The sequence below is a fragment of the Thunnus maccoyii genome, chromosome 3 (assembly GCF_910596095.1).
Source record: "Thunnus maccoyii chromosome 3, fThuMac1.1, whole genome shotgun sequence".
In the NCBI taxonomy this organism is placed as follows: Eukaryota; Metazoa; Chordata; class Actinopteri; order Scombriformes; family Scombridae; genus Thunnus; species Thunnus maccoyii.
This window is the reverse complement of record NC_056535.1, coordinates 33,373,682-33,398,062: the sequence shown is the minus strand read 5'-3', so window position 1 is coordinate 33,398,062 and position 24,381 is coordinate 33,373,682. Positions and strand designations below refer to the sequence as shown.

The window sequence follows — 24,381 nt, the reverse complement described above, 5'->3', positions numbered from 1 at the left end:
AAGAGAGCGTCTGGAAAGTTTCAACTGAGCTGAAACTTTATTCAAACCACTGAGTAGAAAATGAAGCATGTTTATAATATTTAATCCATGTTCAAATGCGCTAAAGAGTCAGAAGATGGAGACTTTTCTCTGCTCTCCTGCTTTAAAGAAGAGATTTGTCCAATTCTTTGTAATTGAAGATTTATCATTCTAATAAATAACAACTAATTAACTGAAAGAAAAAAAAACAGTTGAATCACGAACATAGCTTTTATTCTATTCTACTTCTCAGCATTTGAAACATGTCTTCGCTGACAGCTACACGCACTGTACAGTAATGCAGATGTTTCTTGTGTTCTCCCTCAGCAAGTAAATAAGCAAGAGGCCAGTGAACACACACAGTTCGTTTACAGCAGTGTCGTTTTTTTGTCAAACATGACTATTTGTCGAGTCAACAGTCATCTATAATAAAGGAGGTGACCGTCTCGTCTGGGTAAACACATAAAGCCGTCTGTCGCTCAGACACAACAAGCTTCAGGTCTGAGTTTAACAGCAGTTCAGGATCATCATCATCACTCACTCATTTACAGCTGGTGCCTCGACTTTGAGACCACCAGCCAACATAAAAAAGCTCAAAGTCACATCATCAATATTGCTCTGGTTGCACAAATAAATCCAGAAAATATGATTTGAACATTTGGAAGACCATCTTCTTGATACAAAGAAAAACTGTTATTGTGTTTTGTCTTAACTAACGTTGAGATGTGGGTCTTGTTTGTCTTTGAAGATAAATTACGTGTTTGGAGCGACTGAAATGCTGAAACCCTCAAACACACTTACACCCACACAAAAAACAACCAGCTGGTGATTACACTGTACAAACATATAGACCGGAAAACATCACTGCACTGGTAGACTTCAGGCAGGAGGCTTTTTGCTCTGATTCCTGTTCCTGCCCTGTTAGATCCTGAACATTTTGATTGGTCTAAGTGTGCCTTGCTAGGTAATGTGAAGTGACACTGAAGAGAAAAATGGGTGTTCAGATCAGAAACTCAGATGTTCTGTGATTGTTTCTGATGCTGTATGTGCTTTCGATTGTCTGTTTGTTTTCTTTCTCTCTGCTGTACTCAGGTCTCTTGTGAAATGGATCTTGTTCTCAAGTGAGATTACCTGATTAAATAAAGGTTATATTAAACGGCACAACATTAAAAAAAATGCAGTGGACTTCGTTGGTGGAGCCGTGTTGTTTCAGTATCTGGCAACACGCTGAAATACAATCCAGGACGTCCAGTTTGAGGATCAGATTCATGAGTCTGATGGTTTATCAGACACTAAATGAAGTGTTTTGTCATCTCATGAGATTACAAGACACCCTCACCAAATATCTTCCAGTTGTGTTGGTCATAAATGAATGTAAAGGAATCAACAACAGCTGAACTCCCCTGCATTCACCAAATAAGATGCCAGTTTAAAAGTCTCTTTCCCAAACAACCATTTGAGTCACTGTGACTCAGCAGGTTTATAATATTATCTACTGCCCTGGAAAGTTATCACGTTGGCAATTATTTTTTATCTTTCGTCGCCACAATCATGAGGTAAACAGCAGACATACACTGTTCACGTTAACCTCGCCAGATGACGTCGTCTTGCATTCCGACAAAAGTTGATCCAGAATCAACTTCCTGCCAGACCACCCCACATTTTTTTGCTGGAACCTTCTTCGTCGGCATCTCTGCAAAGCCAACAGACTCATTTAAATGAATGAGAGAGCTGTGTTTTATCACTCAGGGTTAAAGTTAATCTGAACATGGCCTAACTTTTCAGTTCAGGGAATGGAAATGACTTCATTGTTCTTTCCGCCACTTTTTTCATGTGGGATCTTAACCTCATGGACAAATTTATGTTTGTAATGTGTAGAATATCGTTCCATTGATCTTGTTTCTCCGTCTGCTGGACTGATGAAGACTGGAAGTGATTCATTTTAAAGGACAGTGAATGATGAACACATTAAAAAACTGTCTGCTCTCTCTTCTGGCTGTCAGTGTTTGCTGCAGCACGGAGAGGAATTTAGGGGATAATTTAGCCAGGAGACAAAGGCCAGTTTAAACTTCCAGAAAATTAGTGTCTCTGTCATTGAAGAAACCTGACTGCAGGGAGGGAACCATGTCGACAAAAACAGTCCAGTACAACACAGCAGACAGGTATGTACATGGCATCAGATCAGATAACTTACTCTGGAGTTTGGCTGTTCATCGAAGACAAGTTTGAATGTGTCTGCCTGAGACTGACTGGAGCTGTCCAGACACATGTAACCACACACTCGATAGACAGAGTCTCCGTAGCCAGCCGCTGCAGAGAGACGACGGACGGAGACAAGAGAGAGGGAAAAAGAAGAAAAAATAACAATGGAGGGACGAAGGGGAAAAAAGACAATCGAGGAACAGACGGAGGAAGAATTATGGGATGAAGAGGGGAGAAAGAGGACAGTAGATCAGATTCAAACTCAGATTCAAAGCCCCAAATTCAATATTTTCCTCTAAAATTGACTATATTATTGTTTCTTCACCTTTCAAATGGTCCTGCATGACCCTCCATCCATGACCGCTGATGTAAACGCAAGGAGGAGGGCAGAAGAACCTGCAGGCAGAGTAACAGTACAGAGTCAAACACATGTTGCGAAATATTTATATTTAATACAAGACTTTTCTAAATATCTCTAAAACAGCACTTAGGTCAATATTTGGCACCAACTCGCTTCACTAAAATCATTGTTGGAAAACCCCAATGGTCTAAATACATCAGCCCATCCCTTATCTCCTGTAAGGACTAGAAGGATGTTTGTGTATTTTGAGTTTATTCAGCGAGCTGTCTGAAAAGAGAAGTATCAACAAACCTTTTCTCGTTGCCGTAGGACTTTTGAGCGACCTTGGCGTGCAGGATGATGACGCTCTGGTCGGCGTGGGCTTCTATTCCTGGTTCTCTTGTTCCCAGTAACTGAAACCCCGGGTCCAGTCTCCTGATCAGACAAGAATGCCGTCAGTCATAGAAAACCAGGGAATGTATTTAAGTGTGGCTGGCTCATGGAGGTAATAATAGAGGTAGATACAGTAAAGCAGCGTCAGTGACCGACTGTGGGACTGCAAAAAAACCCAAACTTTGCCAATTACATCTAAATATTAAAGCCACATGTGAAACTGTAAACTGGACACCTCCAGCTGCACACACGCATAATTATCTTCATATTATAAACTTTTAAAACATCAAGATTTCTTATTTGTAGAACTTACCCAAAGCACAGAAAATATCATTTTTAATGTGTTATCTTGTATTGTGTCATGGATCACTCATTGTGTGAGTCAACCAGAAAAAAAAACAATAACTACACATCTATGGTTTGTCTCTGTTGACTGACTTCTACTAATTTCAGCCAGCAGATGAGCTGAACTCCACTCTGGATCTAATTTGATTCATCTAAATGAAACAAATGATTATCATCCAAACACAACTGTAATAAAAAGGCATATCTAACAGACATACATTAGATGCTGCCTGGTTGTTGGCATAATAAACTACACAACAAGTCCTCACGTTGTTGGTCCATGAACACACACAAGTATTTTCTGATCTGACGCCCGTATCAGCAGGACAACATCATCATCTGTCTGTGTCAGGTTCAAATTGAACTTTATTGTCATTCTATAGTCTCTATACTCTAGAGCTGCACAGCAGAATGAAACTGTGTTACCTGGCTCTCGTTCCAACTAGGTCCTTATAAACATAAATAAGCTAAGCAATGTAAGTAAAAATGGTCTTACTGTAGCTTCCTTACTTTTCCTCATGGTGACATGAAGCATCTCAGACTAAACAGTTATCATCTCAGATGTTCCATCCATCTTCATAATGGACTCAGTAGCAGTGAGACATAAATAAAGACGTGCCAAAGATAGTTTCCGATATGACGAGAGATGCATGTACTGTATATAGAAGGATGTGATACCACTGCATTACTGACACATTAAACAAATGGAAGAGTTCTTTTTATATCTTGAACTAAGATAAACACACACAAATGCACTTCAGACATTAATACGCTCCTTCATCCTAAACAGCAAAACTGATGAAGAATTTAAGTCAATAAAAACGACGATATCTTCATTCGTTCATTTTACACATAATACATTATATATTAATTTTAACACAGAAGTACGAGTCCATTGTGTTTGATTTGCAATGAAACAGTGGCCATAATGAAGAGTGGGAACATAAAACGCCACTACAACACCAAACATGCCTGTTTTTTGCAAGATTATCCCAAAACACAGAGGTAAGAACCACAAAACTGAACCAGTTAAAGTCGTGATATCAAGGGTCATTTTCAACAATGAATGCAGTGAAGAACTAATTAATGAACATTTACACCAGTATCTCCGCCTGGAGTGTATTAAATGGACCTCTACGACTTGTATTTGAATACCCCTAAAGTTGATAAACTAAAACACTTATGATTTTTTATAGCTTAAACAAATATTTGATTACATGCATAGAAGGTCTGTTTCTTCTTTTTCCCTTCTTTTTTTTTTAACAAAATTTGTTAATCATTTTATTCCTTCACATTGATTAAATTCCAACATTCACTTACTTCATTCAAATTTACAACAAAAAGCCCATCAGAGTCTTGTCGCCTGTCATTAAATTTTGGCAGTTTTCACATTTTGACAACAGCGAAGTGAACAGCAGACAGCGACGCTTCAGACAGAACAAAGCGCAGAGTAATTGGGACTGAAGACCCCCGGAGCTGTGGTGACACAAACTCATTCATAATCATTTATCTGTTTTAACGGTTGCTGGTTCTGTCGCTGAATGTGTGTGGAGGTTTAGTTTTGTTAAAGAATTAAAGCAATGCTTTCACTCATCTATTCTATTCTCAGTTTTGTAAATATTAATCTTGTTACAACTGTATCACGTGTGTTTGATGGTTTTAATGTGGAGCACTTTGTAACTTCGATTCAATTGAAATACAAAATGACAACAAATTCTACTTTTTTCTTTCTAGATTTCTTATAGATCCACGTCTGTAGAGACCGAGGAAGATGACAAACCAGCAGACAAATATTCTTGTAAGATTTGTAAACAAAATCTTAAATAACAACTACAACCTGACTCATGTATGTATACATCCACTGACTTGATCACTGTACACTTCTTGCCTGAAATGTGGGAAAACTCAGTCAAGACTCCTTCAGTTTAAGTAATTCAATATTGTTCATTTATTGTGTATGTGATTCAATTCAAAAGAAAAACTCATTCTGTGTGATTACATGTCAAATATTCAATTGAACAGCAGGTAAGTAACTGAAAGAACAGAAACGTTAACGGGCTGAGCGGCCCCGTGTAGCTCTGCTAACAATAGCAGCTGTCACATTAGCTGTGTTGTCTCTCCGCAGCAATGATGTAATGAGGAGCGGGACACAGTTACTACCCCGGGGCCCAGACTGAGGAATGCTACTCATAATGAAGACTGTCGACACGAGAGGAGGAGAGGACGAGTAGAAGGGAAGGAATGAAAAGATGAATTCTGCGGCTGATGTCAAAAAAAACGTCTGTGACAGAACAGTGGAAAACAGTGTATGAGTGCATGAAACAGGATTGAAATGGGAATAAACATGCTTTTTGTGATTTTCTGTCATTTCTATCCTGTTATGATGTTGGATCTTAAACATGGTCAAAGTTCCAAAACTTGAGGTGAATGTACTTAAAAATGCTCCCTGCAAGTCAAAAGCCAGGGCTTCAATCTGCTCTGACAAATTTGTTTGCAAAGTTACCTCCACTTCCCCACTGAACTGATGTCATTGTCTGAGCGGCTGTCTGTTCTATACTCACATATTTTGGATCGGATTCGGACTTGAACATGCATTTGATGATGATGTATTTGAGAAGTTTCCGTTTTGAATAAAGAATGAGAGAAAGAAGTGAAATCTGACTAATATCGTTTACGTAGCCCACCAGAGCCGGAGGAAGCTTCCTGACGCTGGCCAATCAGAACAGAGTGGGCTCATCGGGAGGGGGTCCTTAAAGAGACAGGAGCTAAAACGGCCTGTTTCAGACAGAGGCCGAACTGAGGGGCTGCATAAAGGACCAGTATAAGATAAATAAGGAGTTTCATGCAAAGATATTCCAGTAGAGCCTCAGAATATTAATACAGACCTGGAAACATACACGATACATCCCCTTTAGATCTTTATTAACAGGAATAGAAAATATGCTTATTCATTTTTCCATCCTGCCAAGAAATAGTTCGACACATAACCCCAAATGAAACCACAACCTGTTTTTACACCTCAGTTTTTGTACAGATCAAACAAACAAAAACTAACCTGTTCATTAGTGAGTTTTAGAGCGTCTGGTAGATGGATTTTCTTACCTTTGGACAGAGCCAGGTTAGCTGGTTCCCCCTGTTTCCGGTCTTTATGCTAAGCTAAGCTGAGCTGCTGTTGGCGTACAAACATGAGAGGTTATCAACCTTCTCATCTAACTCACAAGAAAGCTAATAAACATACTTCCCAAAATGTCACAACGATTCCATCGCACGCAAAAATTACCCCTATCCCATGAAGTCCACACCAAGGTAAAACAAATCCTATTTTATAAATCTGATAAATCTGTGAAGCTAAACACATTCTTTTAAAAAGAAAAACACTTGTTAAATGACATGTTCATTAAGTGTCACTGAATTTTGTTAGCAGCCCTTTATGTGAGTTTGAGTGACTGGGAGAGAAGAGCGGCGCTTCTTTCTGAAGCAGCAGGGTGCTGGCTTTAACAAGAACAATCCAGTAACACCACAGTCGCACTACTGATCAGAAACATGCAGGGAGGGCTAAGTGGGTCAAAACTAAACAACAAGGGCTCATGTTCTTCTCTGCTCATAAAACCCCAACTAAAAAAACAAACTGTTTTTTCAGGGTGTTGGTGAGCAGATTCAAGCTCACTGCTGTTTCTTTGTGCGTGCAGAAGACTTCTTTCTAGAGTTTTGTTAAACAAGCCTAATACAATATTTACATTGATCTGCCACAATATTTAGGACAGTCAAACATTTGTAGAAATGTTTATGAAGTATTTCTAAAATTTTGTGCAGAGAAACAAGTTTCACCGAGTTTTTTTCTGCTAAAAGCTTTGACCGGACCAACTGAGTTCCTTTGCACTCATTTCTTAAATCCTACTGTAATATGGTTTGTAATACCAAATATGGTTTTGTTCATTCTTTTATAAATCAAATACACTGATCTGTTCCTCTTATATAAAACAGACATCGACTCAGTGCTTTGCCATGCAACAGAATCTTGTTTGCAGGAGATGAAGTGACATTTTATTGATGGTTTCAAAAATGAAGCCAGTGATTTAAACGATATCTCATGTGCAGAGCCAAACATTGAATTGATCAACTTGCAAGTATTGTGTGTGTATCCAAAGCCTGATATATCTTATTCCTCTGACCTCTGTCGTTTATAACTATTAAAAACACAACAATGTGCCACACCGTTGCACTGGGTGACATGTTCCTTCATTATGAAGAGTTGAAGAGTTGGAGTTTAGAAATGGCTCCAAAGATCGCTGCTCTCCAGCGATCATGTTCTCAGTGGTTATAAACCAAAGTGTTTCATAAAATAACATTTTGACCTCATGGTGACACTAGATGATAATCTTACCTTCAATATATACCATCACTATGATGCACCTAGTTTTTGATGTGCAGTCACCACATATGCTTACACTAGACAATAAGTCAGAGGATCCCCGGTAAAACATCCAATAGTTTTCAAGACATTTCACTCTGAACCAGAAATGTCAATCTCATGGTGGGATCAGCTGAAAGTTCACTAAAGGCAATAGGATTTGTCCTCTGTGAACCATGAATGTCTGTATAAACTTTTTTACCAATCCATCAAATAGATCTTGAGATATTTCACAGAATAAGCAATAGCTTTGACCTGTTGGTGGCGCTACAGGAAAAGTCAAAGGATCATCAAAGTCCTTACAGCTGAAGTTTGAGACTTTTGTCTCCCCCTTCTGTCAGTGCGAGTAATTACAAAAACACTGTCGACAGGTGCTAACGTCATAGGCTCCACCGTAGCCAACTCCGTCACTACTGTTATGGCTGTAAAACGGTGGATAAATTGTTGTGTCATAACCCCATCACAACATTGTTTCACTATCAGAATTTGATCTATTCGGTCTGATAACATTTGGAAAGTCTAGAAGAGCCGCACGATTAAATTATTTTACCCCCCTTCAACTTAGCAGAGAGCTAACCGGAAGTTAGCCGGCACAGCCATCAGTAGTCTGCATTCATTCCTTCATCTGGCCAGCGTGGGAATGTCAGACCAGACACCAGATTAAAAACTCTGTTTACTGTGAAATACAGAGAGATTTATTTGGCCTAATCAACATTGCGTGAACTCGTTTGGCAAAGGCTTTAATGTAACGTAATGTTCATTTATATGTAAATGTTCTGCACTGCAGGTTTAAGTTTTATCCTGAATGTGGATCCATGAATGTCTGTGCCAGATTTTTTGGTAATCCATCAAATAATTGTTGATATGTAGACCAAAAGACACTGCCATCACTAGAGCCAAGCTGCTAGCATGACTAAAAACAATTAAAAGATGATTATTAAAACTGGTTACACCAAAAACACTGAGAACTGAACACTGATAACACCGTAAACCTGCACCACAATACAATGAACTGCAAACTAAATACTCAAAACATAAAGTTAAAACTACCACCAGTCATTTAGTCCCACAAACATCCTCTTCATACAGATATTTCCGACTCACATTCAACTTGTGAGAATTCAACAGCAAAGTTGTTCCACGAAGCAACAACAATCTACACAAGTCATGATGGTTTCCATTAGGATGCATCTTATATACATCTTATATATCTGTACAAAAAACCAATATTTCCATACAACACTTGAGTATATACCCTTATTTAAAAGTCACCCTGGACTCAACTTAATCCCTGCATTCATACAATGACACATGTATTCAGAGGTGAGCCGGCTGCTCCTTGTAAGGAGGGAAAGTCTGCTCGCTAAGCTGGTATACTGAATGTTTTGTTCATATATGAGGGGGATCCCACTGACCCAGTACACACTCTCCTCAGTTCACAGTTCAGGGTTCACACTTGACTGGCTGTGTGTGTGTGTGTGTGTGTGTGTGTGTGTGTGTGTGTGTGTGTGTGTGTGGTCAATCACCAGGGTGCCAGCAGAAGTCTAAATTAGACCTTACCCTCTTCAAAGGTCAAAGGTCAGTGTGTCAGGAGCTCAGACCCTCTGGTATTTCACACCGGGAACACAGAGTGGACTGAAGAAAGTAATGGAGGAGGGGAGGAGAGGAATGCACTTTCACCACCAAAAAAGTACATTTCCTGGTCCAGAAGTTGTTCAGGTAATAGTGGTTGAAAGTTGTAATGACTGCAATCATCATTAGGTGTGTTTGTGAACACGACTCAACAGGTGTCAGCGTTGTAAAAACGGACGAGAGAGAAGCTGTTTAGACGAGACGTTCTGTGACCCTGTTGGAGTCATGAAGTACAACCTGTCCTCAGCAGAAAAACAGCAGCAATACTTCCACCACAAACCTCTGTTTGCATCGTGTTTCCCACTAAAGCCCTTTTCAGACATGGATTATGTAACATTGCTGACTTCATCTGGCTGTTAAAGTGATGATGTTTGTTATTCAGACATGGATGTCTACTATGCTAGAAGTGAACTGATTCTACATATCAACGTCTGTTTCCAGGTGTTGGAGAGTATTACTGCATATATGAAAAAGTTGTATAAAGCCTTTTGTGTTTCCAGAGGGAGCTGTGGGAAATCATGGATGTATTAAAGGATATATCTGGCGAGTTTCTATATTTCTCTTATTGTCAACAAATCTCATGTTCAGAGCCAAACCAACTATGAACTCAACCTACTTGCAAGTATTGTGCATGTAAGAGCCTGATATGTCTTACTCCTCTGTGCCATAGACCTCCATTGTTTAAAAACTATTAAAAACACGTCAATGAGCCACACTGCTGCACTGGCTGACATGTTCCTTTGTCCCTGAAGAAGGTGGCTATGGTAGCTTGTTTAGAAATGGCTCCAACAAGTAAAAATAGCCATAACTGCCTCTGCACATGTGCAGGAATGCAGGTCTCTTTCCAGAGCTTCAATAGCTTGTTGTGCTATGTGACACAACCTCTGGACTTTGTACTGAAGTTCTTTGAGAAATTTATAAATATAGTACAAAGTCAAGAGGCTGTGTTATGTAGCACATCAAGCTAGTGAAGCTCTGTAAAGGGACCTACATTCCTGCACATGCGCAGTGGCGTCTGCTACACTAGGAACCTCACTCCTGAGGGTTACCATCTTATCACTGTTATTAGTCTTTGGAGCCATTTCTAAGCAAACTACTGTAACCACCAACTTCAGGAATGAAGGAACATGTCACCTAGTGCAGCGATGTGACTCAATACTTGTTAGTAGATCAGTTCATTGTTGGTTTGGATCCAATCATGAGATTTGTTGACAATAAGAAAAATACAGCAAATCAACAGACATATCCTTTAAGGGAACTGGATATGGCACCATCACTCATCCTTGTTGCAAATTTTTCCTGGCAGCCACACTCGGTATTGTGGGCCAAAAAGCATTGTCCCCATATACCGCCAAACATCTCTTTTATAGACGTCACCATAAAAGAGACATCTATAAAACTGTTGACAGGACGCCTCCAACTTCAAACAAGGTCAATTATTACTCTTTGTACTATTAATTTTTAACCCATTGAGGTTTTATATTTTTAAAACTTCCCCAGTTACCTTGTGAGGCAGCTGGATTCCCAAGATCACACAAGAATCCCTCTTCTCAGGCTTCAAGCTATGCGCTTGTGTCCGAACCACCAATGGTTCGGACCAATCAGCATCCTGTGAGGATTCTCACATGATCTTGCGAATCCAGCTGCCTCTCAAGGTAAATCAGTGATAGATGATGATAGACAGATGGTTCATCCAATCACCTGCCAAGTATTTTTTTTGAAAGTGCCTGCCTTTTTCCAAACAGTTTCCAAGGACGCCTTCTCAGATGGTTCTGTGTAACAAACCATCTGGTGTGTCAGGTTACTTTCTCAGAGCCTAGAAAAGCAATTAAAAAGTTCATGACGTCATCCCAATGTAAAGTTTATGGGCCGAGTAGGAACTTGTGGGCGGGGCCAGCGGGACACTACTTTGCATATTGAGTGAGAAGGGTCTATCTGGAGTCTTGGGTTAGGGTTATGTATGTTGTCACCGTAATGGCATGTTACACGACACCCCCCTGACCCCTGACCCTAACCCTTAACCCTAACCATGTCACTGCTCATGTCTAAACCTAACCAAGTGGATGCGTCATGTAATAAAGTGGGTGTGTCGTGTAGCTGCTGCGAGTCTGCAGATAGCTAGAAAACGTTGGTAACACTTTCTATGACGCCCATGTCTATAATGCATCATAATCGTACTTATAATGCATTATAATCTGCTTATAGCACTATATAATTATAGTTATAAGCACTCATAAGTATTAACAATTCTTTATAACAATCATAACACGTTATAAAGCATTTTATAATTACTTATAAGTTCAAGCATAATACTTCATAATTGCAGGTCACTTGCTGAGGATCATAGTGTATTGTCATTCTCATAGTTGTAATACATTACAATCATTTATCACTCACCAAGTTTTTTAAGGAGTCAAACATTTACATAAAAGTAAAATATACAGCTACAGGTAAAGTAGAAATTGTTTCAGCTAGTATCTTTAATTTGAATCAATGGAGTCTTTAGAGTGAGTATTTTTAGGGAAACATCACATTAATGAAATGTAAATGTCCATCATTCATTTGTGTCAAATTGGAGTACCTTACCAGTACTTACTTTCTGTTAAACAAATAAATTACTTTTTCAACATTTTGTGTTGCTCTTGCACAGATTTAATGATATTATGATAACGCTTTCTACATCCATACGCTCCCTCCAGTAGAGTAGACAAGCAGGCTACGGAGGTCTGGTAACCTCACTTCTTTATAACACCACATCATCACTTGAGGGAGTTTATCAGATTTCACACAGCTCCCTCTGGAGTCACAAAAGGCTTTATACTACTTTTTTCACATATGCAGTTATACTCACCAACACCTGGAAACACACGCTGATGTGTGAAAACGGGGTAGTTTCTGATCTGAAACGGTCATTTGCAACGCTGACAGAAGTCGTCCTGCTGGTCATTTAGATTACAGGACTCACTGTTTATTATAGAAATAATCAGTTTCACAAATACACAGCGTGTAACACAACAGCTTTGAATCAGGGAGTGAGACGAGCTGTCTATGAACTGCAACGTCCCCGTTTGTCTCACTTGAACTCTCCTTCATGTCCTGTCATTTCTGTACTGTCAGCTTTCAAATATCTGAACAGATTCACACTCTTCTTCTGTCAAAGGTCATTTGGAGGTTGATGAGGTCATTTAATACTTTCTGCCTCATGGGTTTTGTTCTCTAACTGCCTCTCTGGCGTAAACATACAAAACTCTTATGACTTGATTCCAAGCTTCTGATGTGCTGTTTGAATTGTAAAGGACAGATTCATACACATTTTGAAAACACATCAGTTGTTAATTATCTTATTTATGGGGACTTTTCTTTATTATATAAACAAAGAACACAGAAAGAAAAATGGATGAAGCAACAGTATTTCCATGTGAAAGTGGTTTTGTTCTCAACATTTAATGTCTGACTCTCTAATTAATATAAAGAGATGCTTTTCTGTTTATTGGCTGCAACAATAACAAAGATTTTTTTTTAAACAATCAGAAAGAAGTTAGAAAGAGCAGAACTGTGATTTAAAGCCGATGTCTGAAGTGCAGCAAAAAGTGTTTTATTTTATTTTACTTTTATTTATTTTATTTTATGTTCTATTTTCACTTTATTTTATCTTACATCAAAATGTTTTATTTTCCCTCTTATGTACATTTTCATGTTTTTATGTTCATTTTATGCCATTTATGTCTTTCTTGATGTGAAGCACTTGGTGCACGTAATTTATTTTGCTGTAAAGCACTTTGAGCTGCATATCTTTTTTTGTATGAAAGGTGCTATACAAATAGTTATTATTATTATTATTATTAGTAGTAGTAGTAGTAGTAGTATTAATCAAATAATATGATTATTATTAATAATATTAAGATGGAGATGGAGATAAAGTCAAAATAACATAAAATCAGGAAGCTCCAGATTACCACATTTAACGTGTATTTATATTATACCACAGAAAATAGTGATATCCATCCTGTATTAATCTGAGGAGATGATGGTGAATGCAGTAAATTGTATATAATCCTCTATTCATCATAAATAAACAGGTCAGGAGCAACACTTAAGTAAAGCCATCTGGGAAAAAACACTGTCACAAAAGGTGAATATGTGACAAAAACTTAAAATACTTCCAAAAACACACACAAACCAAGAGTGACTTTTATATCTCATGAAAAGATGTGTGGATGATGGAGTATCAGGCAGGATGAAGAGTACAGAACTTATTAACTGTCACAAACAATCCAACCTAATGTACTGTATATGTTATGTTAATTAATGTAGTAAATAAACAACAATAAACCAACAAAACAAGCACTTTGGGGACACTCAAATAAACATTAAGAGCACTACAGTTTACTCAGGTGCTTCTGGAGAAACTTTACATTTCAATCTGACTGATTTAATTTCTTATATTTATGTCTGAAGAGTAATGGAGCATCAGTATGTGTGAGGTATCGCAAATATGTGTTATTAAACAATATTCAAGACGTTTAGTGTTTTAGATGTGGTCAATTAAAGTGAAAACAGTTAAAGACTCCTCAGTGATGATGCCCTGACTCGTGCGCCACGCTGCGCTCGGTGCGCCGCGGTCCCGCCTCACCTCTCCAAACCTCTCCAAGCTGCCTGAAGAAATTCGGTTTCTCTTCTCACTCCCCGTTGTTCGGATTTCAAAGGCAAGGGAGGGTGGGGTCTCTGCCTTCCCAAATATTTCTCCTCCCCGCATTTTAATACCTACACACCATCCCTCCACCACCTCATTCCACCAGCGAGTAAAACCGAGGACAGGTCAGGGAGCGCTCTGAACGCATTTTCACGTCCAAGCGCTCATTCCTCACAGCACAGTGAGGGCTGCTCTTAAGAAAAAAAAAATTGGGATAAACTACAGGAAACCGTGACCTCACCTTTCCTAACCCGGGACACTGTGTGTGTGTGAGTGTGACGTTTTGTTGCGGAGGTCTAGTGCCCGTCTTACCTGTCCCATCCGCCGGTCCTCGGTACGTCGTGTCCGACCAGCAGCTTCCCCAGGTGAGTCAGCGGGCTGACCGGCTCGGGGGACAGAGGAGGGGGGTATAACAGAGCGGGGTCTGCCTGGGGATATCCCGGCTGGTGCATGGATGTGTCTGAGAACCAGATCGAAAAACAGGCAAAATGTTTGATGGTTTTAAAAGGAGTTGATGACAGAAAACGACAGAAAAAAACGGAACTAAAAAATACGCCTCACAAATGAAGCATCTTTAATTATCGTTTAATTGAAGGCAATGAGAAACAGAAGGTTATAATTGTCGGGTAATGTTTGTGCTGTGCAGCCTGCATCATGGCTGGAAGTTGGCGCAAAGTGCAAATCATTATCCGGATCATCATTAGAGATAATTGGTTAACAAGAATGTCAAAGAGCGTCTCTTTGTCTTTTGTGATAATAAACTGAATATATTTGGATTCTGGACTGTCAGTCAGACCTGAACAAGACATCTAAAGACGTCTTCCAGTACTCTGGAAAAGTGATCGACATTTTTCTTATTTTCTGACATTTTATAGATAAAACAATTAATAATGTTCGAGGAAATAATCTGCTTTAATGGTGATGAAAATAATATTTAGATGTAGCCTTAAACTCTAACATAAATTGCTTCTTACATAGGCTACATATAAGGTCTACTTTAAAAAGGTTGTTGAAACCTTTGCCTTGAAGTTTTGTCTTTTTTTAGATGTTGGGTATGTGCAGTGTGGTATTAATAATTGATAAAGAGCTTCACATGAATTTAACTGTTTCTCTGAACTACAAAACAGAACTGTCTTCACTGATTTCTTTGCACTTCTGCTATTAATCCTCTCAATTAAGCATCAGGTTATAAAAAATGAGAAGTGGTGTTGGCAGGTTTAAAAATAGATACGAGTGAGAGAGTGAGTGAAAGGAGAGTAAGGTTCTGGGTTCACACTGGTTGCCTGGAGGTGATGCTCTGTGCAGGCGCTCAAAAGCTGGCATGCAGGCAGAAAGACAGATCAGTGCCTGAGCAGTGAGACAGGTAGACTGTTCTCTAGTCAAGCACGCAGGCAGACAGACAGCAGAGCAAACTGTCAGTGAGACAGTCAGTCATGCAGTCAAACAGTGAGACAGTCAGTTAGGTAGTCAGTGAGACCGGCAGGTAGACAGGCAGTCAGTGAAACAGTCAGGCAGGTAGACAGGCAGTAAAACAGTTGCAGTCAGTGAGACTGCTAACAGTAGCAGAGTCAACATCTGGTTCCAATCTAAAGCCACTAACAAGAAGTGCTGTGTCTTCATCTCAGTGTGACTCCAGCTGTCACTCAAAACCCCAAAAACCACCTACGGTACCAACCACAGACTCTCTGCCTGTCTCTCTCTCTGCTTTCCTGCCTGTCTCTCTCCATCCTGTCTGTCTCTTTCTACACTTTTCACCTTTCTGCTGTTTCTTTCTCTATATGTTGTCGCAATATGTGTGAACATATGGTCTCCATCTCTCTGTCTCTAATCTCTAGACTGCAGAACTGATATGTTTTCACCTCAGAGTGAATTCGGCTGTCAGTCCATCATACTTCTACCTCCCTCTGCTTTCTGCTGTCACCTGTTGCTTTAATCTCAGTGTTTTCCTTCCAACCTGAGCAGAAGTTCATTTTCCATCTGTCTCTGAACAATTCATTTATTTCAGTGATGGCCACACATGACAAAATCACAAATTAAGAGTAAAATATAAAGTTTCTCCCATATGAGGACTTGATTCCTTAAAACAAAGTCTATGTGCCAGAGGCGCCAGATTCATTTCAGAAGTGCGGGGGCAAAAAATTGTGTGTGTGTGTAGCAGCAGTGTACTCTCCCGTGCATTGTGCGAGGAATGAGGCACACACTATCACTTTTGGCTCCAATCCATCATTTATTCTGGTAACAACAGAGTGGTTTTATACTTTCTGCATCCATGAGTATGAAAGGGGCCGCGAGGGTCTGTGCAATGTAAATTTCGTTATCAGAGGGAGTACACGTGGGCTCTGTGCAGACATCCTCGTACCTCCCCTCTGATTTGTCACGGCCACTATGCTACAATCAATAGATGCTGATCTACTGCGCATGTGTGGAACACGTCCACCAAGTGGACTCCAGAAAGTAGGATAAACAGAACTACTGCGCGTCTGTGGTCCGCTTGCATCCACGTGGGAGTATATTTGAGGCACAGCCAGTTTTGAGTTGAGAAGCTCCAGAAAATACTTAAACAAAAACAGAATTGATGGGACTTGTTGCTGGTTAGCGAGCTGCACCATGAGGATTACCTAATGTTAGAAAGCTAAAATGGAGCTAGCAAAGTCACAGATAACGTGGTGTCCTCAGCAAATTACTCTACGCAAATCACAACCAACCAGTATCATCACAAAACGTTTGCTGTGGTAACTGCGAGCTCATCTCAACATACAAAGTACATACAACACTTCTACCTATAAAAACAAAGTTATAAAAGATATTAACAGAGCTTATTTCAATATTCTTCCTGTTTTATGTTTGCCTGTTTTATTTTACCTGATGTCTTAGAGTGGCGGGAATGATTGAAACACCTTTTTAACGCAGGTGCTGCAATAAAGGGGCATTTGCAGGGATACAGTAATTCGTGACTTAAAAGATTGTGGGAGGAGGGTGAAGTGGAGGGGGGTTAATGGGCCCTTGGACCCCCTACATCCGGCACCTTTGCTATGTGCTGCAGCTCATCCCAGTTTGTTTGCAGTTTGTGGACAGTTCAACCAAAACCAAATTATTATGTGGTAAGTAATCCCTGAGAACATAAAACCAAAGATAGGAGAAAAATCTGAATGTATAAACCCAATTTTGGCCCCTTGGGTGGGATATCTTGACCCCAGGTTGTGAACTAGTAGCCTTGAGCATCGACAACACTGACTTTTTGTTAAAGGTGGTGTTGTGAAATTGGTGAAATGATGAAAAATGATTTCAGTTGTGGTCACACCACAAAGTGACATTTACTCATCCAAGTTAAATACTTGGATGTGAAAGCTTGACAACGTAGTGACTACTCGTAGGGCCACTTGATGAACTGCTGTAGCTGCGAGCTAACCGCTAACTCACAGGCTGTTGTAGCTGAGATAACACTAATCAGTCAGAATAGCTCCCGAAATAAACTCTTCTGTTTACTTCGCCTGACCTTTTGTTCACAATTGGACATCATTTCCTCAATAAAAAGTTATTGAAGAAGTAAAATAAAACGTGTTTGCTTAGTACCGTCACTAACAGAACAGTAATTGCACATAGTTTATTCAAAAGACATATTTGTATCATCAACTTCTCTCTCATAACTTTCTGCAAACCACGTTGTGTGGAACATTTTTTGCTCCAACAAAGGAGCTTAAATAAAAGTGAGTGATGACACACAGCTAATAAGTAACGATAGCTTCCTCCATTTTGGACTCTTCGGCTCTCCGTCCCCTCAAAGGTCAGCTCTGTCAGGATGGCTTGCTGTTGGTTAATGGCGCATATTTATGAGTCAAAGTGAATCAAAAAGGCCTTTCAAAGGAGCCTATTGTCAGCAAGTAGTGAGTCCTTCAGTGCAAGAAGTACAAAACAGACAACAACAGTGGATACTACATATATCTGCTATGGGAGAAGCTCTCGAGCTCCAAATCTGCACAAAAACACATTCATCAGTCAGACTAATGAAGACGCTCTGTGCACATTGAGTTTTCTTACCCATTAAAATATTTCACTAAGTTAAGTCGTTCTGTCTGACAAACTGACATGGGGAAACTCTCCAACAGAACGTCAGCACCAGGGTCAAATATCTGTCACCTGTCATCAGTTCTCAACCTTGGGGTCACAACCCTGGCAGGAGGTCACAGGATGGTTATCAGAGGTCACGAGTGGAAAGACTGACAGAATGTGAAAAGGGTAAATAAGATATATTTACATGTAGTTGGTGTGTGCGAAACGATCCCTCAACAATCCCTATGGTAGTGTTTTGTGTTTTTTTTTTACCTTGAAGCGTAATTTAACCTTTGGTTCATAGTTCTGGATGGTCGTCTTCAGCTGGTGAGCAGGTGATTCTGTGTTTTTGGTTTTACACATTAGGTTTTCAAACCAAAACCAACAGTCAGATTCAAATATCTTCCCATACAACAGTTTCCTCTGGACTAAGAGATTTAAATCTCCTACCGTGTGTCAAAATGTCAAATATGGTTTGTGAGAAATCTTTTCTGTGTCCCTGAAAATGTGCTTATTTCATCAGCATTTGTGAGTGTTGGTGGATGTTGCTCCATGTCACAGCACTCACAGACATGCACATGTATTTTGCACATGGACAACATTGTCTTTTCTTTTCATGGATATTTTGGTTGTTTTTGGACTAATTCATGTAAAGCAGCTTGCCTACTTTACACTGAGGTGGCCTCATTACGCAATCACATCAGGATACTAATGTAGACCTTTCCCCTCACTGGAACAAAAGAATAATTTAGACGGTGAAATGAACCCTCAGCAACCCCTGACCATAGAAATGCTTACAAATTTTATATCGATGAGATGTCAACATGTTCTTCTGCTCACCTTTCCTGCCATCCTCCACGACGTCCATCTCCTCCATGACAGGCGTGGCCTCAGTTGTTCCTCAGGTCCATACTCACTCGGCTTTCACAACTGTTATTAAGATAACTGCAGAGTTAACTTTGAAAGAACTCTTTGTACGTCACAGGAATGTACAATAACTCCAGAGTTATGTGGCCCTTTGTTGTAACAAAACATGCAGAAATACAAACAATACTCTCAGCATCCAGCTCAAATTCTAAAATCTGTATAATCTGATTAAAAAAAAAAAAACAACAACTTTTCAGGCTTTTTAGACAGATGTTGACTTTAGGTCAGGTTGGCTTCATGCTGCAGCTTGATGGTCTGATGAAATCAGACTATTCTCTGCTGTTGGGTCGACTATCTGTGGAAACTCATCCTAAATGCAACTAACAAACAAATCTTTCTAACTGAAGACATTGTGTTCTGGCTTTAAGTGTCTTACAGACCTTAAAAACCAACAACCGCCCACTACCTGCCTGTAACTCAACGATTTTGTTTGTTGATTTGTATGGTTGTATCTCCCGTGGTAACAATTTTAACTGATTTTATTTGTTGATTTTGTTTGGTTGTATTTTCCGTGGTGTAATCTCGGTATTAGTCACCCTCAATGATTTCTCAGATAATCTTAAATAAAGGTTGAAATGAAATAAAATGAAATGGAGGAAAAAAAACTTGGACATTACTGGTAAGCAAAAATATGGAAAAACTCCACTTTACACGTGCAGTTTGTCAAAAGCAATACACCAAAACAACAATTAATAGTCAATTATATTGTTTTGAGTAGCAGCTAACCTGGAATCAAGTTGTTGTCCTGTAGCTTCTTGACAAGATCCTCCAGTCGTTCTTCTCATTCTGGTTTAGACTGAAACTTTATGATGCTGCAGGTTCAGTTTTTTCCATCCACGTGATCCATATGCTGTATTGATATACAATTATTTCATAGTTTCAACATCCTCACTTAGTTCAGCACTAAAGATTAGCTTATTTAAAACATCTCAAATGTCCATCAGTCCATTAGTTTTAGCTGAGAGCACAATGCTTCTGCTGCACCTCGTACAGTCAATCTACAGTAAAAGGGACTTTGATGGTAAATATATTTAAGTGTGTCTCTTTGTGCGTCTGCACATGTGTACTTGTTTGCACTCCATCCCGGATCTGTTATCTGACCGCTGGTCTTGGTGTGTGTCAGTGTGTACATTACTGTATCCCCAGTGTGTGTGATTAAGGAGATTATCACCTGTTGCTGGACTGCAGGTTTCTCACACACACCTTCCTCTTTTGCAAACACTGCAGATACATGCCGCTTTTCTCTAACATTTTGTTTTCAGCAAGTTATGCGATCTGGACTAAAATGCAAACAATGTCTCTCCTTTGGTTGACAGCTGCTCTTTACAAATGAAAGATCCATTATTTAGTGCATAGCTAAGTTGCACTCTGAATAAACAGTCCTGCCTTCTTTCTTCTTTTTGTCTACCTGACAAAACATAAAACACTGTTGAAACATAAAACATAAATTCACAAAAATGCCCCTCTGACATGGTTATTAGTGTGCATTAGTTAATGTATATAGTGACCTTATGTTTCTTTTAAGCCCCTGTGTGTAGGATAAGACACCCCCATAGATCTGACCTGCAGTCAGAATGACCTGAAACCACACTCAGTGCACCAGTTTCCACCAGGACTGACTGATTTATCTGCACTTATACTCACAATAATTGGAAAGATGCTATGATCACACAATTGTACACAAAGAGGCTTTAAAGGAATAGTTACTCAGATTCTTGCAGAGAGTTAGCTGAGAAGATTGAGACCACTCTCATGTCCGTACGGTAAATATGAAGCCAGTACAACCAGCAGCCGGTTAGCTTAGCTTAGCACAAAGACTGGAAACAGGAGGAAACAGCTAAGAAATCCACCTCCCAGCATCTCTTAAGCTAAAAAATTAACATGTCATATCTAGTTTGATCCGTTTTGTGGTTTTATGGGGTGCCACATACCTGAATATTTCTTTTTGTAGGGATTGAAGAAACATGACATGTTAATTAGTGAGCTTTGGAGGTGCTGGTAGGTGGATTTGTAGCACTGGACAGAAGCAGACTAGATGTTTCCCGTTTCCAGTCTTTATGCCAAAATAAGCTAACTGGCTATTGCCTCCAGCTTCATATTGAACAGACAGATATAATCGCATTTTTCATGTTTTCCAACCTATAATTTACTTGCAGGAAAACAAAATGTGCACAAAAAACGTCAGTTGAACCAAACAGCATCATTAAAAGCCAGGTGAGAACACGTTCTCTTCACAAGAACATAAACACAGAGAGAAGGTCCTTTCTGCCAAATATCAAGAACGCAACATACTTCTTGTTAGTCCAAGTTGGATATCGATTACTAGCTGCTAGCAACTGTTGATTTCACTCATCAACATCCCAGCATAAGAAAACACACCTGCAACCTTCTAGTCGGTCAGATGGAGGTTGGATCACGTTGCGCCACAAACGAACCACTCCAGAAAATGTTTGAGACCGGACCAAGACCACTTCCCCTACAGGGTCTCTGTGTTCAGATCTGCCTAAACAAATCCTATCAACCAGAGTGTAAACAACACATGTTTGAAACACCCTCAATCCCAACAATCTCATCCAACTCTGGGTAAGAAATCAAATAAGCATATTCCCACAATGTTTAACTATTCATTTAACTTGTCAATAAAAACAATAAGTAGGATTTTAGTAAAAGACTCGTAGTAAAAGCAGTTGAGGAAGTAAGCAAACTATCACCTCGCCTGCTTTTTATTTCAAGGGCGACACAGTTGATAAGTTTGTACCCTCAGAGATGCAGAAATTCATGTTTACCTTAGGGTTAACCCTAACCTCCTTTATCTAGCAGGCTGACGTGTCCTGCAGTGTCTCTGTGTGTACAGTCAGTGACAGAGGCTGCTAAGAACATTACAATCTGATGCAAACAAACAGCAGGACTCAACAAGATGCCTGTGTTTGCTATCAGAGAGGCAAACTCAAAAAAAATACCAACTAACAGTCATGGCAACCGTTCCAGACATACATTCTACAACTCTCACTATTTACTGAAAACTGTGACCAAGAGTTGATGATTATTTAGAAATCCTGTAAGAGCTTTGTTTTGTTTGAGCTGATGTGAGATGCCGGAGGAACAGTTTGAAGTCACATCAGTCAAACTCAATCGACCAGCACCTGGAAAGACTTTGGAAGTTTAGGGAAAATGATTGATCTAAAACTAGCTGAAAAATAATCTGCGTTTTTGTTTGAATTATGTTGTGTCTCTACCTCTGCCTCAAACCACATAATGGCAGCTTGGATCAAACTTACAAATGTACCATTCTTGTGTTCAATCAAATTTGTTTAACTGCATATTAAATTTTGCATAAATACGTCTGTATCCAAGCAAAGACAGAAAACAGAGGAAAAACACTGTGTTTCCAACTGAATCATAAGCAGAAATACAGTTCACAGATGAATTTTACTTTATTTAGCCAGAAGTCTCTTGAAATACAATATACCTATGACAAGAGAAAGCTGGCCTGGTTTTGATTGCATTAGAATAATGGAGTCATCACTTACTGATATTTATGAGGTGGAGACGCCAGAATTCTATTTTGGTAAAGACGACGATTAATTGATTAGTCTAGAATTCTCATCTGCAAGTGTTTTGACAACTATTAATCATTTTAGTACATTTTCAATCATAAATGCCAAACATTCCCAAAATTTAAGCTCGCCAAATATAATTATTTTCTACTCCCCTTTGTCATATGTGACAGTAAATTGAATCTATTTGGATTTTGAACTGATGGTTACATAAATTTGATGATGTCACTTCGGTCATTTTAAACTATTTTCTGACATTTTATAAACAACAATAATTAAGCAGTTAAAATAATAGTTGCATATTCTCCTCTGGCACACGTTTCAACTGATAAAAAAGTAAATAAATGGTAAATTGTTAAGATTTCTGTCCAGAATAATCTGTTCTGCAGACGTCACAGAGTGATGTTGGGGTCAGGTGAGAGTTACTTTTGTCCACCACCAGCTGTAGTTTGAGTGTCCATAGGGGCCAGTGCAGAGGAAATCTGGGAAATGCATTAGCATGTCCTGCTCCCTAGAGGGCAGCATTAACAGGAAATACAGGCCTGATAAGTACTTGTTAGTATTTAGCCTCTTGTGATGTTGCTCCCAAAGTAAATGCAAACTGAACTTTCATCAGTGCAAAGATGAAAAGAAAACCTGTGGAAGACTTCTCCCTCCTTTTTTCTTTTATAAAGATGTGATCACTGATCTTCACTGCTTTTTGTTGTCCAGGTTAAAGTAACTTAACAGCACTTTCAGTCCAAAGAGGACCGCTTTTAAAACAGTGAAGCTCAAAGTGTTAAACTAGTCTCAGGGTGACGGAGAGGAAGGATGTTTTTAAAAAATGTCCTGGACTTGAACCCAGAATGTTATCTTTCAGACAGGCTGGACAGTTATATATATATTTTTAATTTCTAACCTTTCTCCAGCTTTATATGGTTGTGGTCACATGGTAGCTGGAAAGTCGGGATAAAGATAATGTTTTTGTTTGACCCATTACCCTCCTGAAGCTCTGCTGCAACAAAAATCGGACTGAAGGAAATTCAACGGTTTATTTTTACTGTCTGAACATGAAAAGACCTTTCAAGAAACAGCAACTGTTTCGTTTGCTGTTGTAATCTCACATTCATGCCAACGTCAACAACTGCTGCTGCTCTTTGACTTTAACAAGTAGCTCTGTAAACTGTGTGGTTGGTTAACCCTCTAATATGAGACATCAAACTGAACTGAACCACTTTTCTGTTGTCATTTTCAGTTTAAAGCACATTTCTCTCACATAAGACATATGCTATAAGCTCATTTAGTTAATTACTCTGTAATTTCATGCAGACGTTAGACAATATAATGTTGCTGTTTTCATTCAGAATAACAGAATGAATAAACTGTTGAGAGCAGACATTTTAATTTGTTTAAAGTGTTAATTGAAGGAAATAAGATCTCACAGTCAACTGGCTCACAGTCACAAGTAGCAGCCACCGTCCAGTCAATGAAATGTTTAACCAGAAAATATTATTTCTGAGCTGAATGATTCTCTGTGTGGATAATTATAGAACATATGTTGGTCTGTGACCCCCGCGGTGGGGGAGCAGCGATATGTGTGTGTGCGTAGTGCACGTGCTCAGTAGCAGCCGCAGGATCGTAGTAGATTGTTGTTCGGTGAGCGGACGGTGAAGGAGACAGGAAAGGGCTGTTGGGGGTGGAGGTGGAGGTGGGTGGGGGGGTTTACTGCCATTTGGGTACAGAAAGGTTTTCTAAGGCCTCTTTGTCCTCCACACACACACACACACACACACACACACACACACACACACACACACAGAGGTTTACTTAAATC

The 24,381-nt window shown here is 39.4% G+C and overlaps 1 protein-coding gene across 3 annotated transcripts in view; it reads right to left on the bottom strand.

Annotated features, from left to right (window-relative positions):
* Window positions 1-24,381, bottom strand: part of rbpjl (recombination signal binding protein for immunoglobulin kappa J region-like) — a 43,495-nt gene that overhangs the window by 14,792 nt on the left and 4,322 nt on the right. For all 3 annotated transcript variants that reach the window (XM_042404900.1, XM_042404909.1, XM_042404919.1), the window contains exons 2-7: window positions 19,738-19,861; window positions 18,925-19,014; window positions 14,347-14,494; window positions 2,873-2,995; window positions 2,546-2,616; window positions 2,213-2,328 (exon numbers count right to left, since the gene is read on the bottom strand). In XM_042404900.1, the coding sequence (XP_042260834.1) occupies window positions 2,213-2,328; window positions 2,546-2,616; window positions 2,873-2,995; window positions 14,347-14,494; window positions 18,925-18,961 (495 nt within the window). In that variant the 5' untranslated portion in view covers window positions 18,962-19,014; window positions 19,738-19,861. The remainder of the gene's footprint in view (window positions 1-2,212; window positions 2,329-2,545; window positions 2,617-2,872; window positions 2,996-14,346; window positions 14,495-18,924; window positions 19,015-19,737; window positions 19,862-24,381) is intronic.